The following is a 14,236-nucleotide window of genomic DNA, read 5'->3' as shown; positions in this document are numbered from 1 at the left end:
GTGTGTGTGTGTGTGTGTGTGTGTGTGTGTGTGTGTGTGTGTGTGTGTGTGTGTGTAAGGAGGCCAGGAAGTCCGGGGAGCCCTGTGAAGGGACTCTGGGAGTCTTTCCCTGCCCCTCTGCTCTGATGCGGGAACTGAGACAGCTCTGGTGTGGGGGAGAATGGTCTGTCCAGGGGGGTCAGTGAGAGAGTGGATTGTGCAGAGCCTGGGGGTGGGGTGCTCTCACCGGGCCACACTTTACTCCTTGGGGCCTAAAGCAAGTGTGGGGGCAGAAGAAGGGCAAGCTACAGCTGCATTTCTTGAGCTAGAATGTTCCCACGCTGTCAGCTCCTTGCCCCGGGCAGGTTTGGATGGGCTGGAGACACCAAGATCTGGGAGTCAAGTGTGCGAGTATCTGTAGAGACCTGGGGTAGGCAGCCACCTTCTCGGGTCATCTTAGCCCTTCCACCCAGATGACTGTCAATGGCCAGTGTGCCAGGGTGGGTGGCACCCCTGGGTATAGGTTGGAGGAGCAGAGGAAGGGCTGGAGGGCTCCTGGCTTGGCAGATGTGGTTTGAGTGTGCAGACCCAGACAGACAGACCGACGACAGACAGGTGAGAAATCTGGGGAAGCTGGTGGTGGGCAAAGGGGACCACACTGCCAACGTCTCTGGTTTTCAGGTGGGGAAATTATGGCAATTGGGGGCTCCCCTGGGGAGAAGAGATGGGAAGGGTGCTGGGGGTGGCTGCTGAGGGAGAAGGAAGGGGAGCACTGCTATGAGAGGCTTGTTGGGAGGGGGAAAGGGTCATGGTCCATCCTCCGGCTTTGGTCACTCAACAGTCCCCCTTCTTTGACCTTGGGACTGTGGGCTGAAGTGCAGTGTGCTGTGTCTGGGCTTGTCCAGGGTCCAAGCAGGAGAGCCGCTCTCTATACTCTGTCTGGGGAATGGGGGTATGTGGACAAACCCACCCCTGGGGGTGTTGCTAGTGTCAGGCAATTCAAGGCTGAGGAGAGACCAGTTTTGGTGGCAGGAAAAGATCAGAGGCGGGTCCATCCACCTCCCTCCACTTTTCCTGCTGACTGGAGTAAACATGGACTTGGCTGGGCTCTGAAGTTGGTGAAGCCGAAGTCTTTGGGTCTGGACTCCATGGAGGCAAGGGGAGGGCTAGGGCTTTCATTCTTTCTGAGGGTCTCAGCTCCAGCAGCCTGCCTCCCCTTCTCCATGACTCACCCTTACCGCATCCGCCATTCCCTCAGAATCACCAGGGAGCTTTAAAAGATTTCTGGGCCTCATCTTGGACCTGAATCTGGGGGCAAGGGGAGTGGGACTCGGCTCTGTAGGTTTTTAAAAAGCTCCCCTAGATAATGCTGTACCAAGCCAAGCTGGAGAACCACAAATATAATTGGAATCATAAAGGATCGCTGCTCTGGAGAGGGAGTAGGAAGACGTGAGTTCCCCCAGGCCCTGATTTTCCCTTGCTGAAACGCAGTAGGCTTGCTGCCCCCTGAGCTGGAATGGGAGAGTGTCACTGGTATCCCCCTCTCATGGTGTCTGCCAGCCTTCTGGACCAAGCACACAGAGGCTGGCTAAGGATCGAGGCTGAATGAATGAGCACAGGGTAGCATGGGCAAATGCATGAATGGTCACTGGGCACAGGCATTCAGGAGAGGCTGGGTGGGGGTGAAGGAGGACTTCCCCCTCTCTGAGGAGGGAGGAATTGAGGCCAGGCCTGCCCTCCCCAACAAGGAGCTGCATGGGGAGGTGTGGAGGGATCCTGAATTGGGAAACACAGCAGGTCCAGATGCCAGCTGGCCAGTGGGCTTGTCAGTGATCCTTAGGGCAAAGCTGTCCCCACTCTGAGATTCATGGCTCTTCCTGCTAAAGGGCACAGGATACCAGGTTTCCCTGCATGGGAGGGTGGGAGGCCAGTGAGGCAATGGAAAGAGTTTGGGATTCTGAGCCACCTTGATTGATGTGCTTTGTGAAGTGGGCATGCCAGTGGCTCTCTCTAGGCCTGTGTCCTATTCTGACCTTGTCACTGAAGCCTGATTTCAGTTCTAATTCCCCCTCTTTCCCGTGAAGTGGAAGGGGAGGGCTTTGAGATGGAAGAGAGAAGGTTCGAGCTATGATGATCTAACACAGACACTGTGAGTGGAGGGTCTGTCCTACAGATGGGATTTTCTAAAGAGATCCAGGGCCTGGCCAGAAGGATGCTCAAAGTGTCAGAGACGGGACAGAGAAAACAGGCAGAGACGCTGGGTGGGACGCATCTGGTGTTGGGTGGGTGAGTTCTGAGCTGGACAGGAGGGAGACATGATCAGAGCTGTATCTCTCTATAGGTCCTTGGCACCTACACCACAGTCACGACACACCCAGGACCTCACAGCACCCCTCCACCTCTGCCTAGTCATCTTTAGCCTTACTGTTGGTAACTGAGCATGGCAGAGGGCTGCAGCACACGGCCTGGCACAGAACCAGGGCTTAATGTTTGTTGAATAAATGAATGAATGAATGAATGAATGAATGAATAATGGGAATGGTGTAGAAAAAGAAAACAATTGCCAGGGACTTCCGGCCTGGATGTGAAGAAGACTAAGCACTAAGGAAGTCCCCTGCCTGGCTCAGATAGGGTGGGCAAGTGTCCTGCCTGGGGTCTGATGCTACCCCATCTTGCACCCCCCCCCCATTATCAGTCCTCATAGATGGTCTGACCTTGAGAAAGACTATGGCAATTGAGGAAGGGAGAAGTCACAGCCTTGGGCAGAGCCTCAGCTTGGGGGATTCCCACCTTCCCCTCCACCTGCCTTCTGGCTGCTTGCTAATTGGCCTCAGCTGGGAGAGCCCCTCCTTTTCTCACCACTCTCTCTCCCATGGGTGTGGCATCGGGGCATTGCTGGAGTTGGAGAGGGAGGCAGTGATCTCCAGACCAGGGAGCAGGGCAGAGGGCAGGAGGCAGGCTGGGAGGGAGCTGACATTTATTGAGTATCTGAGTATTGAGCTATATGCCAGACCATTGCTTATCTGACCTTATTTATGATCACAATCTCTGTGGAGTGTGCATTATCGCAATTTCATCCCCCCTCTTTTTTGGTCAAATGTAGTTTTTAAAAAAATTTAAATTAAATTAATTAACATATAGTGTATTTTTGGTTTCAGAGGTAGAGGTTAGTGATTCATCAGTCTTACAGAACACCCAGTGCTCATTCCATCCCGTGCCCTCCTTAATGCCCATCACCCAGTTACCCCATCCTCCACCCCCCTTCCCTCCAGCAACCCTCAGTTTGTTTCCTATGATTGAGTCTCTTATGGTTGGTTTGTCTCCCTCTCTGATTTCGTCTTATTTTATCTTTCTCTCCCTTCTCTTATGATCCTCTGTTTTGTTTCTTAAATTCCGCATAGCAGTGAGATCATGTGATATTTGTCTTTCTCTAATTGACTAATTTCACTTAGCCTAACACCCTCAAGTTCCATCCACATTGTTGCAAACCCATATTATTTCCTAATAGAGAGACTGCACACACTGTGAAAACAAGGACCACATCTGTCTCGTTCAGTATGTGATCCACGGATTCACGGCCTCTACCATCTTGGTCAGGACAATAGACATCCCAGGACTTCTTCTAGAAAGAAAGAAAAAGAGAAAGGAAGAATGAGAGAGAGAGAGAGAGAGAGAGAGAGAGAGAGAAAGGCCAGGTCAGGCCCTCAAGGGGCGCGGTGGTGTCTCTAGCGGGATGTGAGAAAACAAGTAGAAAGGGGGTTGATGATGCCTGCTTGGTGGGTGGACAGGAAGGTTTTCTGAAAGATTGGTTGAGCTCAGTCCTGGAGGAAGGACAGGTATTTGTCATGTGAGTAGAGGGAGTGACAGGATCCCCAGGCAGCGGGGACCACCAGAGGGAAAGACAGCGGTGTGAGAAGCGACTAGCACTTAGGAAACTGCTGGTGGCATCAGCAGGCAAGCGCACAGGGCAAGGATCCCAGGGCGCAGCTCCAGCTCAGAGTGAGCTCAGAGCAGAAGGGGAGGAGCCAGGTCATGGGGGCGGGGCAGCGTTGCCAAGTGCCCAGCCTAGAATTGGAACTGTCCCCTGAGGACTGTGGGGGCTATTGTAGGTTTCTGTAAGTTGGAAGCAGAGAGATAGGATCAGATTTCAGTTTCAGGAAGATCCCTCTAGCAGCTGTTGGGAGAATGGTTAGGTGGGCGGGAGAGAACAAGCCAGTGGCTGGGGAACCCTCCCCCTCCCCGCCCCCCTGGTCCTGATAGGGCTGTGCCCATACAGCTGAGGCAGCAGGCGCAGAGGTTGAAGAATACTCAGCAGGACTCCCTGCAAGTCTGGATGGCACCTGGAGGTGTTGGAGGTGTCCGATCTCTGGGGCTTCTGACCTGGAGGGGCTGTGTTTAGGAAGACGGGGCCCAGAATGTTCAAAAAGGCTGACAAAGCACTGGATGCTGTCAGCTCCATCCCCACCTGAAATGAAGCTATGTCAGCCCCGGGTGGGGCCTGGTGCACTAGGGGTGCCGGAGATGCGTGCGTGAGTGTGCATGTGCGTGTGCGTGTGTTGACTAGGTCAGAGCTGGAGAAGATGCAAGGGCTAAGGTCCTGACAGGGTGATCAGGCCTTTCTAGTCTGAAAGGATCCTTAGTCTGGAAGGCTAAGGGGAGACGTGGCAGGAGTCCAGAAAACCAAGAGCATAGGCCATCACATTGCCAAGGGCTCTGCCCAAAGCTTCAAAAGGGAAAACTAAATCAAGTGGAAAGAAACTGCCTTTTGTAAGCTAGCTGCAAATTCCCGGAAGAACTGTGGACTCAACACTCAGCTGGGGAGGGCTGGAGAATTCCTGAGCAAGAGGCCAGGAAAGGGCAGGAGGGAAGAGGGCGCTGGAGCTCCAATGGCACCCAGCCTGCGTTTTGGGGTATGGAGGACAGCTGAACTTTGCCCTGCTCTTGCACAGGCTCTGATAGCCCTGGTCGCCAGCTCCTTGACTGCAGAGAAACCCTGTCCTGTAAGGAGGCAGCAAGGGCTGACCCAGACGCTTGCCACTCCTTCTGGACCTGGTTTCGTCCTCTGTCAAAGGGAGATCCACACCGTGCCTCTGATGCCTTGCCGCTGTCATTGTCTTCTATTGATTGAACTAAAGCTGGCTCTGGGTTTCAGAGGCAGGGAGGAGAGTGAAGGAAGTGGGAGATGGGAGACAGAGGAACTGCCAGCTTCGGGGCCAGGGGCCTCAGGGGGAGCTGGAGCGTGCACACAATCCTTTCTCAGAGACTTTCTGAGCACTCATTAGGTGCCAGGGACCCTTCTAGGCCTTGGGGGATAGAGCAATGAACAAGACAGACCCAGTGCTCAGCCTCAGGGAGCACAATTTCTGGCGCATGCACCTGGGCATGTGGGCCTCCCAGCTTGTGGGTGCAGTGCTGGTTCATCGGGCCCTGCAGGGCAGGTGACATCAGCGAATCCCTGTGTGTGCCCCTTGCAGGTGTTCTCTGTGGCGCCCCCGTTTGAGGTCAATGGTCTCCCGCGAGCTGTGCCTCTGAGCCTGCCCTACCAGGACTTCAAGAAAGATCTCTCTGATTACCGAGAACGGGCTCGGTTGCTCAACAGGGTCCGGAGGGTGGGCTTCTCCCACATGCTGCTCACCACCCCCCAGGTACCACTGGCTCCTGTTCAGCCTCAAGCTAATGGGAAGGACGAAGAGGAAGTGTGTGTGTGTGTGTGTGTGTGTGTGTGTGTGTGTGTGTGTGTGTGTGTAAGGAGGCCAGGAAGTCCGGGGAGCCCTGTGAAGGGACTCTGGGAGTCTTTCCCTGCCCCTCTGCTCTGATGCGGGAACTGAGACAGCTCTGGTGTGGGGGAGAATGGTCTGTCCAGGGGGGTCAGTGAGAGAGTGGATTGTGCAGAGCCTGGGGGTGGGGTGCTCTCACCGGGCCACACTTTACTCCTTGGGGCCTAAAGCAAGTGTGGGGGCAGAAGAAGGGCAAGCTACAGCTGCATTTCTTGAGCTAGAATGTTCCCACGCTGTCAGCTCCTTGCCCCGGGCAGGTTTGGATGGGCTGGAGACACCAAGATCTGGGAGTCAAGTGTGCGAGTATCTGTAGAGACCTGGGGTAGGCAGCCACCTTCTCGGGTCATCTTAGCCCTTCCACCCAGATGACTGTCAATGGCCAGTGTGCCAGGGTGGGTGGCACCCCTGGGTATAGGTTGGAGGAGCAGAGGAAGGGCTGGAGGGCTCCTGGCTTGGCAGATGTGGTTTGAGTGTGCAGACCCAGACAGACAGACCGACGACAGACAGGTGAGAAATCTGGGGAAGCTGGTGGTGGGCAAAGGGGACCACACTGCCAACGTCTCTGGTTTTCAGGTGGGGAAATTATGGCAATTGGGGGCTCCCCTGGGGAGAAGAGATGGGAAGGGTGCTGGGGGTGGCTGCTGAGGGAGAAGGAAGGGGAGCACTGCTATGAGAGGCTTGTTGGGAGGGGGAAAGGGTCATGGTCCATCCTCCGGCTTTGGTCACTCAACAGTCCCCCTTCTTTGACCTTGGGACTGTGGGCTGAAGTGCAGTGTGCTGTGTCTGGGCTTGTCCAGGGTCCAAGCAGGAGAGCCGCTCTCTATACTCTGTCTGGGGAATGGGGGTATGTGGACAAACCCACCCCTGGGGGTGTTGCTAGTGTCAGGCAATTCAAGGCTGAGGAGAGACCAGTTTTGGTGGCAGGAAAAGATCAGAGGCGGGTCCATCCACCTCCCTCCACTTTTCCTGCTGACTGGAGTAAACATGGACTTGGCTGGGCTCTGAAGTTGGTGAAGCCGAAGTCTTTGGGTCTGGACTCCATGGAGGCAAGGGGAGGGCTAGGGCTTTCATTCTTTCTGAGGGTCTCAGCTCCAGCAGCCTGCCTCCCCTTCTCCATGACTCACCCTTACCGCATCCGCCATTCCCTCAGAATCACCAGGGAGCTTTAAAAGATTTCTGGGCCTCATCTTGGACCTGAATCTGGGGGCAAGGGGAGTGGGACTCGGCTCTGTAGGTTTTTAAAAAGCTCCCCTAGATAATGCTGTACCAAGCCAAGCTGGAGAACCACAAATATAATTGGAATCATAAAGGATCGCTGCTCTGGAGAGGGAGTAGGAAGACGTGAGTTCCCCCAGGCCCTGATTTTCCCTTGCTGAAACGCAGTAGGCTTGCTGCCCCCTGAGCTGGAATGGGAGAGTGTCACTGGTATCCCCCTCTCATGGTGTCTGCCAGCCTTCTGGACCAAGCACACAGAGGCTGGCTAAGGATCGAGGCTGAATGAATGAGCACAGGGTAGCATGGGCAAATGCATGAATGGTCACTGGGCACAGGCATTCAGGAGAGGCTGGGTGGGGGTGAAGGAGGACTTCCCCCTCTCTGAGGAGGGAGGAATTGAGGCCAGGCCTGCCCTCCCCAACAAGGAGCTGCATGGGGAGGTGTGGAGGGATCCTGAATTGGGAAACACAGCAGGTCCAGATGCCAGCTGGCCAGTGGGCTTGTCAGTGATCCTTAGGGCAAAGCTGTCCCCACTCTGAGATTCATGGCTCTTCCTGCTAAAGGGCACAGGATACCAGGTTTCCCTGCATGGGAGGGTGGGAGGCCAGTGAGGCAATGGAAAGAGTTTGGGATTCTGAGCCACCTTGATTGATGTGCTTTGTGAAGTGGGCATGCCAGTGGCTCTCTCTAGGCCTGTGTCCTATTCTGACCTTGTCACTGAAGCCTGATTTCAGTTCTAATTCCCCCTCTTTCCCGTGAAGTGGAAGGGGAGGGCTTTGAGATGGAAGAGAGAAGGTTCGAGCTATGATGATCTAACACAGACACTGTGAGTGGAGGGTCTGTCCTACAGATGGGATTTTCTAAAGAGATCCAGGGCCTGGCCAGAAGGATGCTCAAAGTGTCAGAGACGGGACAGAGAAAACAGGCAGAGACGCTGGGTGGGACGCATCTGGTGTTGGGTGGGTGAGTTCTGAGCTGGACAGGAGGGAGACATGATCAGAGCTGTATCTCTCTATAGGTCCTTGGCACCTACACCACAGTCACGACACACCCAGGACCTCACAGCACCCCTCCACCTCTGCCTAGTCATCTTTAGCCTTACTGTTGGTAACTGAGCATGGCAGAGGGCTGCAGCACACGGCCTGGCACAGAACCAGGGCTTAATGTTTGTTGAATAAATGAATGAATGAATGAATGAATGAATGAATAATGGGAATGGTGTAGAAAAAGAAAACAATTGCCAGGGACTTCCGGCCTGGATGTGAAGAAGACTAAGCACTAAGGAAGTCCCCTGCCTGGCTCAGATAGGGTGGGCAAGTGTCCTGCCTGGGGTCTGATGCTACCCCATCTTGCACCCCCCCCCCATTATCAGTCCTCATAGATGGTCTGACCTTGAGAAAGACTATGGCAATTGAGGAAGGGAGAAGTCACAGCCTTGGGCAGAGCCTCAGCTTGGGGGATTCCCACCTTCCCCTCCACCTGCCTTCTGGCTGCTTGCTAATTGGCCTCAGCTGGGAGAGCCCCTCCTTTTCTCACCACTCTCTCTCCCATGGGTGTGGCATCGGGGCATTGCTGGAGTTGGAGAGGGAGGCAGTGATCTCCAGACCAGGGAGCAGGGCAGAGGGCAGGAGGCAGGCTGGGAGGGAGCTGACATTTATTGAGTATCTGAGTATTGAGCTATATGCCAGACCATTGCTTATCTGACCTTATTTATGATCACAATCTCTGTGGAGTGTGCATTATCGCAATTTCATCCCCCCTCTTTTTTGGTCAAATGTAGTTTTTAAAAAAATTTAAATTAAATTAATTAACATATAGTGTATTTTTGGTTTCAGAGGTAGAGGTTAGTGATTCATCAGTCTTACAGAACACCCAGTGCTCATTCCATCCCGTGCCCTCCTTAATGCCCATCACCCAGTTACCCCATCCTCCACCCCCCTTCCCTCCAGCAACCCTCAGTTTGTTTCCTATGATTGAGTCTCTTATGGTTGGTTTGTCTCCCTCTCTGATTTCGTCTTATTTTATCTTTCTCTCCCTTCTCTTATGATCCTCTGTTTTGTTTCTTAAATTCCGCATAGCAGTGAGATCATGTGATATTTGTCTTTCTCTAATTGACTAATTTCACTTAGCCTAACACCCTCAAGTTCCATCCACATTGTTGCAAACCCATATTATTTCCTAATAGAGAGACTGCACACACTGTGAAAACAAGGACCACATCTGTCTCGTTCAGTATGTGATCCACGGATTCACGGCCTCTACCATCTTGGTCAGGACAATAGACATCCCAGGACTTCTTCTAGAAAGAAAGAAAAAGAGAAAGGAAGAATGAGAGAGAGAGAGAGAGAGAGAGAAAGGCCAGGTCAGGCCCTCAAGGGGCGCGGTGGTGTCTCTAGCGGGATGTGAGAAAACAAGTAGAAAGGGGGTTGATGATGCCTGCTTGGTGGGTGGACAGGAAGGTTTTCTGAAAGATTGGTTGAGCTCAGTCCTGGAGGAAGGACAGGTATTTGTCATGTGAGTAGAGGGAGTGACAGGATCCCCAGGCAGCGGGGACCACCAGAGGGAAAGACAGCGGTGTGAGAAGCGACTAGCACTTAGGAAACTGCTGGTGGCATCAGCAGGCAAGCGCACAGGGCAAGGATCCCAGGGCGCAGCTCCAGCTCAGAGTGAGCTCAGAGCAGAAGGGGAGGAGCCAGGTCATGGGGGCGGGGCAGCGTTGCCAAGTGCCCAGCCTAGAATTGGAACTGTCCCCTGAGGACTGTGGGGGCTATTGTAGGTTTCTGTAAGTTGGAAGCAGAGAGATAGGATCAGATTTCAGTTTCAGGAAGATCCCTCTAGCAGCTGTTGGGAGAATGGTTAGGTGGGCGGGAGAGAACAAGCCAGTGGCTGGGGAACCCTCCCCCTCCCCGCCCCCCTGGTCCTGATAGGGCTGTGCCCATACAGCTGAGGCAGCAGGCGCAGAGGTTGAAGAATACTCAGCAGGACTCCCTGCAAGTCTGGATGGCACCTGGAGGTGTTGGAGGTGTCCGATCTCTGGGGCTTCTGACCTGGAGGGGCTGTGTTTAGGAAGACGGGGCCCAGAATGTTCAAAAAGGCTGACAAAGCACTGGATGCTGTCAGCTCCATCCCCACCTGAAATGAAGCTATGTCAGCCCCGGGTGGGGCCTGGTGCACTAGGGGTGCCGGAGATGCGTGCGTGAGTGTGCATGTGCGTGTGCGTGTGTTGACTAGGTCAGAGCTGGAGAAGATGCAAGGGCTAAGGTCCTGACAGGGTGATCAGGCCTTTCTAGTCTGAAAGGATCCTTAGTCTGGAAGGCTAAGGGGAGACGTGGCAGGAGTCCAGAAAACCAAGAGCATAGGCCATCACATTGCCAAGGGCTCTGCCCAAAGCTTCAAAAGGGAAAACTAAATCAAGTGGAAAGAAACTGCCTTTTGTAAGCTAGCTGCAAATTCCCGGAAGAACTGTGGACTCAACACTCAGCTGGGGAGGGCTGGAGAATTCCTGAGCAAGAGGCCAGGAAAGGGCAGGAGGGAAGAGGGCGCTGGAGCTCCAATGGCACCCAGCCTGCGTTTTGGGGTATGGAGGACAGCTGAACTTTGCCCTGCTCTTGCACAGGCTCTGATAGCCCTGGTCGCCAGCTCCTTGACTGCAGAGAAACCCTGTCCTGTAAGGAGGCAGCAAGGGCTGACCCAGACGCTTGCCACTCCTTCTGGACCTGGTTTCGTCCTCTGTCAAAGGGAGATCCACACCGTGCCTCTGATGCCTTGCCGCTGTCATTGTCTTCTATTGATTGAACTAAAGCTGGCTCTGGGTTTCAGAGGCAGGGAGGAGAGTGAAGGAAGTGGGAGATGGGAGACAGAGGAACTGCCAGCTTCGGGGCCAGGGGCCTCAGGGGGAGCTGGAGCGTGCACACAATCCTTTCTCAGAGACTTTCTGAGCACTCATTAGGTGCCAGGGACCCTTCTAGGCCTTGGGGGATAGAGCAATGAACAAGACAGACCCAGTGCTCAGCCTCAGGGAGCACAATTTCTGGCGCATGCACCTGGGCATGTGGGCCTCCCAGCTTGTGGGTGCAGTGCTGGTTCATCGGGCCCTGCAGGGCAGGTGACATCAGCGAATCCCTGTGTGTGCCCCTTGCAGGTGTTCTCTGTGGCGCCCCCGTTTGAGGTCAATGGTCTCCCGCGAGCTGTGCCTCTGAGCCTGCCCTACCAGGACTTCAAGAAAGATCTCTCTGATTACCGAGAACGGGCTCGGTTGCTCAACAGGGTCCGGAGGGTGGGCTTCTCCCACATGCTGCTCACCACCCCCCAGGTACCACTGGCTCCTGTTCAGCCTCAAGCTAATGGGAAGGACGAAGAGGAAGAGGAGGAGGAGGAAGAGGAGGAGGAAGAGGAGGAAGAGGAGGAGGAAGAGGAGGAGGAGGAAGAGGAGGAGGAGGAGGAAGAGGAGGAGGAGGAGGAGGAAGAGGAGGAGGAAGAGGAGGAAGAGGAGGAGGAGGAAGAGGAGGAAGCAGTGGCTCTAGGGGAGGTGCTGAGGCCTCGCAGTGGCTCTAGCAGTGAGGGGAGTGAAAGGAGCACAGACCGGAGTCAGGAGGGTGCCCCATCCACGCTGCTGGCTGACGACCAGAAGGAGTCCAGGGGCCGGGCCTCCATGGCTGACGGGGACCTGGAGCCCGAGGAGGGCTCCAAAACGCTGGTGCTCGTCTCCCCTGGCGACATGAAGAAGTCGCCCGTCACTGCCGACCTGGCCCCCGACCCTGACCTGGGCACTCTGGCTGCCCTCACTCCTCAGCAAGAGCGGCCCCAGCCCACTGGCAGCCAGCTGGATGTGTCTGAGCCGGGCACCCTGTCCTCTGTCCTCAAGTCTGAGCCCAAGCCCCCTGGACCTGGGACGGGGCAGGGGGCCGGGGCAGTGACCACAGGGGCGGGAGGGGTGGCCGTCACCTCCTCACCCTTCACCAAAGTTGAGAGGACCTTTGTGCACATTGCGGAGAAAACCCACCTCAACGTCATGTCTTCCGGCGGACAAGCATCCCGGCCTGAGGAGCTGGGCACTGGGGGTGAACTGGGCCTGGAGGCGCCCTCTGATGGGAGGGCTGTGGAGGAGGGGGCCTCCCTGCCCCTAGAGAACGGCATTGCCCAGTCAGGGCTGGAGAGCGGTGCTCTGGCTAGCGCTCCCAGGGACACCCCCCCCGGAGGTGGCCACAGACTCACTGCCCAGTGGCCCAGCCCTTGCCAACGGGCCAACTCCAGTGTCCCCGCTGGAGCCAGGCCCCGAGAAACTGGCCACCATCTCCCCCAGCCGCCACGCCATGGCAGGCGCTCGCCCCAGGAGCCGGATCCCCGTCCTGCTGTCTGAGGAGGACACAGGCTCGGAGCCCTCAGGCTCCCTGTCGGCCAAAGAGCGGTGGGGCAAGAGGGTCCGGCCACAGCAGGACCTGGCGCGTCTGGTGATGGAGAAGAGGCAGGGCCGCCTGCTCTTGCGGCTGGCCTCCGGGGCCTCGTCCTCCTCCAGTGAGGAGCAGCGCCGGGCTTCAGAGACGCTCTCAGGCACTGGCTCCGAGGAGGACATGCCTGCCTCGGAGCCTGCTGCCCCCAGGAAGGCTGGGCGGGCAGCCGCCACCCGGAGCCGGATTCCCCGTCCCATCAGCATCCGCATGCCCACGCCTGCCGCAGCCCAGCAGCCTTCTGCTGCCAGCAGACCCCATGGCGCTGCCCCCGCCTCCGACACAGCCATCACCAGCAGGTGAGAAACCACAGCTGGCCCTACGGTGGCCAGATGGTGACCGCAGAAGGCCTCCAACTGCGGGAGCTTCCCCAGAGCCAAGGTCAGGGCCTAGCAAGGATTCGGAGAAGGACACTTCCTGTTCTCCACTTCCCCAGCTAAGTGTCTCCTCCCACTCAGGTTCCAGCCCTGTCACTGGGCTCAAGGGAGTGGCTACAGTGAACATGTCTAGAGGGGTCATCGGGACGCCAAGCTTGGGGAAGGTGAATGGGGGCCAGTGGGGCTCACACACATCCTCTGGTGTGCCATGAGGCATTTGAAGCCAAAGGTTAAAGACCAGAGTAGTTGGGAGAAAACATTATTCATATCGATGTAAACACGGATAGGTGGTAGAGTAGAATGTAAAATCCATGAGAATTTTAAAGATGAAACAGAGAGGCCAGGTAGCAGTCTCAGGAGCCTGTGGCCCCTAGAGGTCCTGCCCAGGAGGACGGAGCACCAGCCCTAGTTTATCCACCTGTGCCTGGTCTCCACAGCCTCACCCAGGTCTGAAGCTGCAGGGCTCCAGGGCTCAGTGCTCAGCGATTTAAAAAAAAAAAAAAAAGATTTTCTTTCTTTATTTTGACAGAGACATAGCACAAGTAGGCAGAGCAGCAAGCAGAGGGAGAGGGAGAAGCAGGCTCCCCGCTGAGTGTTCAGCGATTCTGAAAATGTCTCTCCCTTTTTGTTTCTTTGCCCTTCTCTTTTCTCTTGCCTTCTGCCCCCTCTCCTTGTCCCACAGGCTCCAGTTGCAGAAGCCTCCAGGGTCGGCCGTCGCTGCTGATCTCCGCCCCAAACAGCCCCCCGGCCGGGGCCCAGGGCCCGGGAGAGCCCCAGCCGGCACCAGGCCCCCTGCCCCGCGCAGTCCAGGCCCCTCCGCCTCTGCCGCGCCGCGCCACCCCAGCGCGTCCCCCCGGAGCCAGTCCCTGTCCCGCAAGGAGAGCTCCTCCCCCTCGCACCAGGCCCGGCCCACCGGGCCCCCGCCTCGGGGCGCCCCGCAGGCCCGGGCCCAGCCTGATGGCACCCCCTCCCCGGGGGGGCCCAAGAAAGGACCCAGAGGGAAACTCCAGACTCAGCGCGCAGCAACCAAAGGCCGGGCGGGGGTCGCGGAGGGCCGGGCCGGGGCCAGATAATGACGCGCGCGGCTCTCCGCGGCCCCCCACCCTCACCTCGGCCCCCCTCCCGCAGCCGGCCACACTGAAACAGCTCCCAGCACAGCCTTACGCGCCTGACGCGCGCCACCCGCGGCCCCAGCTTCCCGCCTGCACCCGCGAGGACGCGCGCCAGCACTCGCCGCGCCCGCCCCCCCGGCCGGGCCGGAGGGGGGCGCCGCGCCGCGGGGGGAGGGCCCAATCCCCGTCCTCTGCCCCATCTCCGTGACCCCTGCCCTCCCCCTGCCGCCCTTCGGGTGGGGCAGGCTCACCCTTGGCCCCGGGGAAGGCTCAGCCACTTTTTCACCGAGGACTCCAGTAATGGGGACGCCCTCCCCCACCCCTTCGCC

The 14,236-nt window shown here is 56.7% G+C and overlaps 1 protein-coding gene across 1 annotated transcript in view; it reads left to right on the top strand.

Moving 5' to 3' along the window:
* Window positions 1–13,868, top strand: part of LOC111147802 (tau tubulin kinase 1) — a 40,337-nt gene extending 26,469 nt beyond the window's left edge. The window contains 4 exon segments of the mRNA XM_022504044.1: window positions 5,454–5,675; window positions 11,368–12,159; window positions 12,161–12,717; window positions 13,478–13,868. Coding sequence (XP_022359752.1) covers window positions 5,454–5,675; window positions 11,368–12,159; window positions 12,161–12,717; window positions 13,478–13,868 — 1,962 coding nt within the window.
* Window positions 13,869–14,236: the final 368 nt, after the last annotated feature.

Source organism: Enhydra lutris, unplaced genomic scaffold (genome assembly GCF_002288905.1).
Source record: "Enhydra lutris kenyoni isolate GAN:26980312 unplaced genomic scaffold, ASM228890v2 scaffoldscaffold17, whole genome shotgun sequence".
In the NCBI taxonomy this organism is placed as follows: Eukaryota; Metazoa; Chordata; class Mammalia; order Carnivora; family Mustelidae; genus Enhydra; species Enhydra lutris.
The sequence above is the reverse complement of the archived record's forward strand: the minus strand, read 5'-3'. Positions and strand labels throughout refer to the sequence as shown.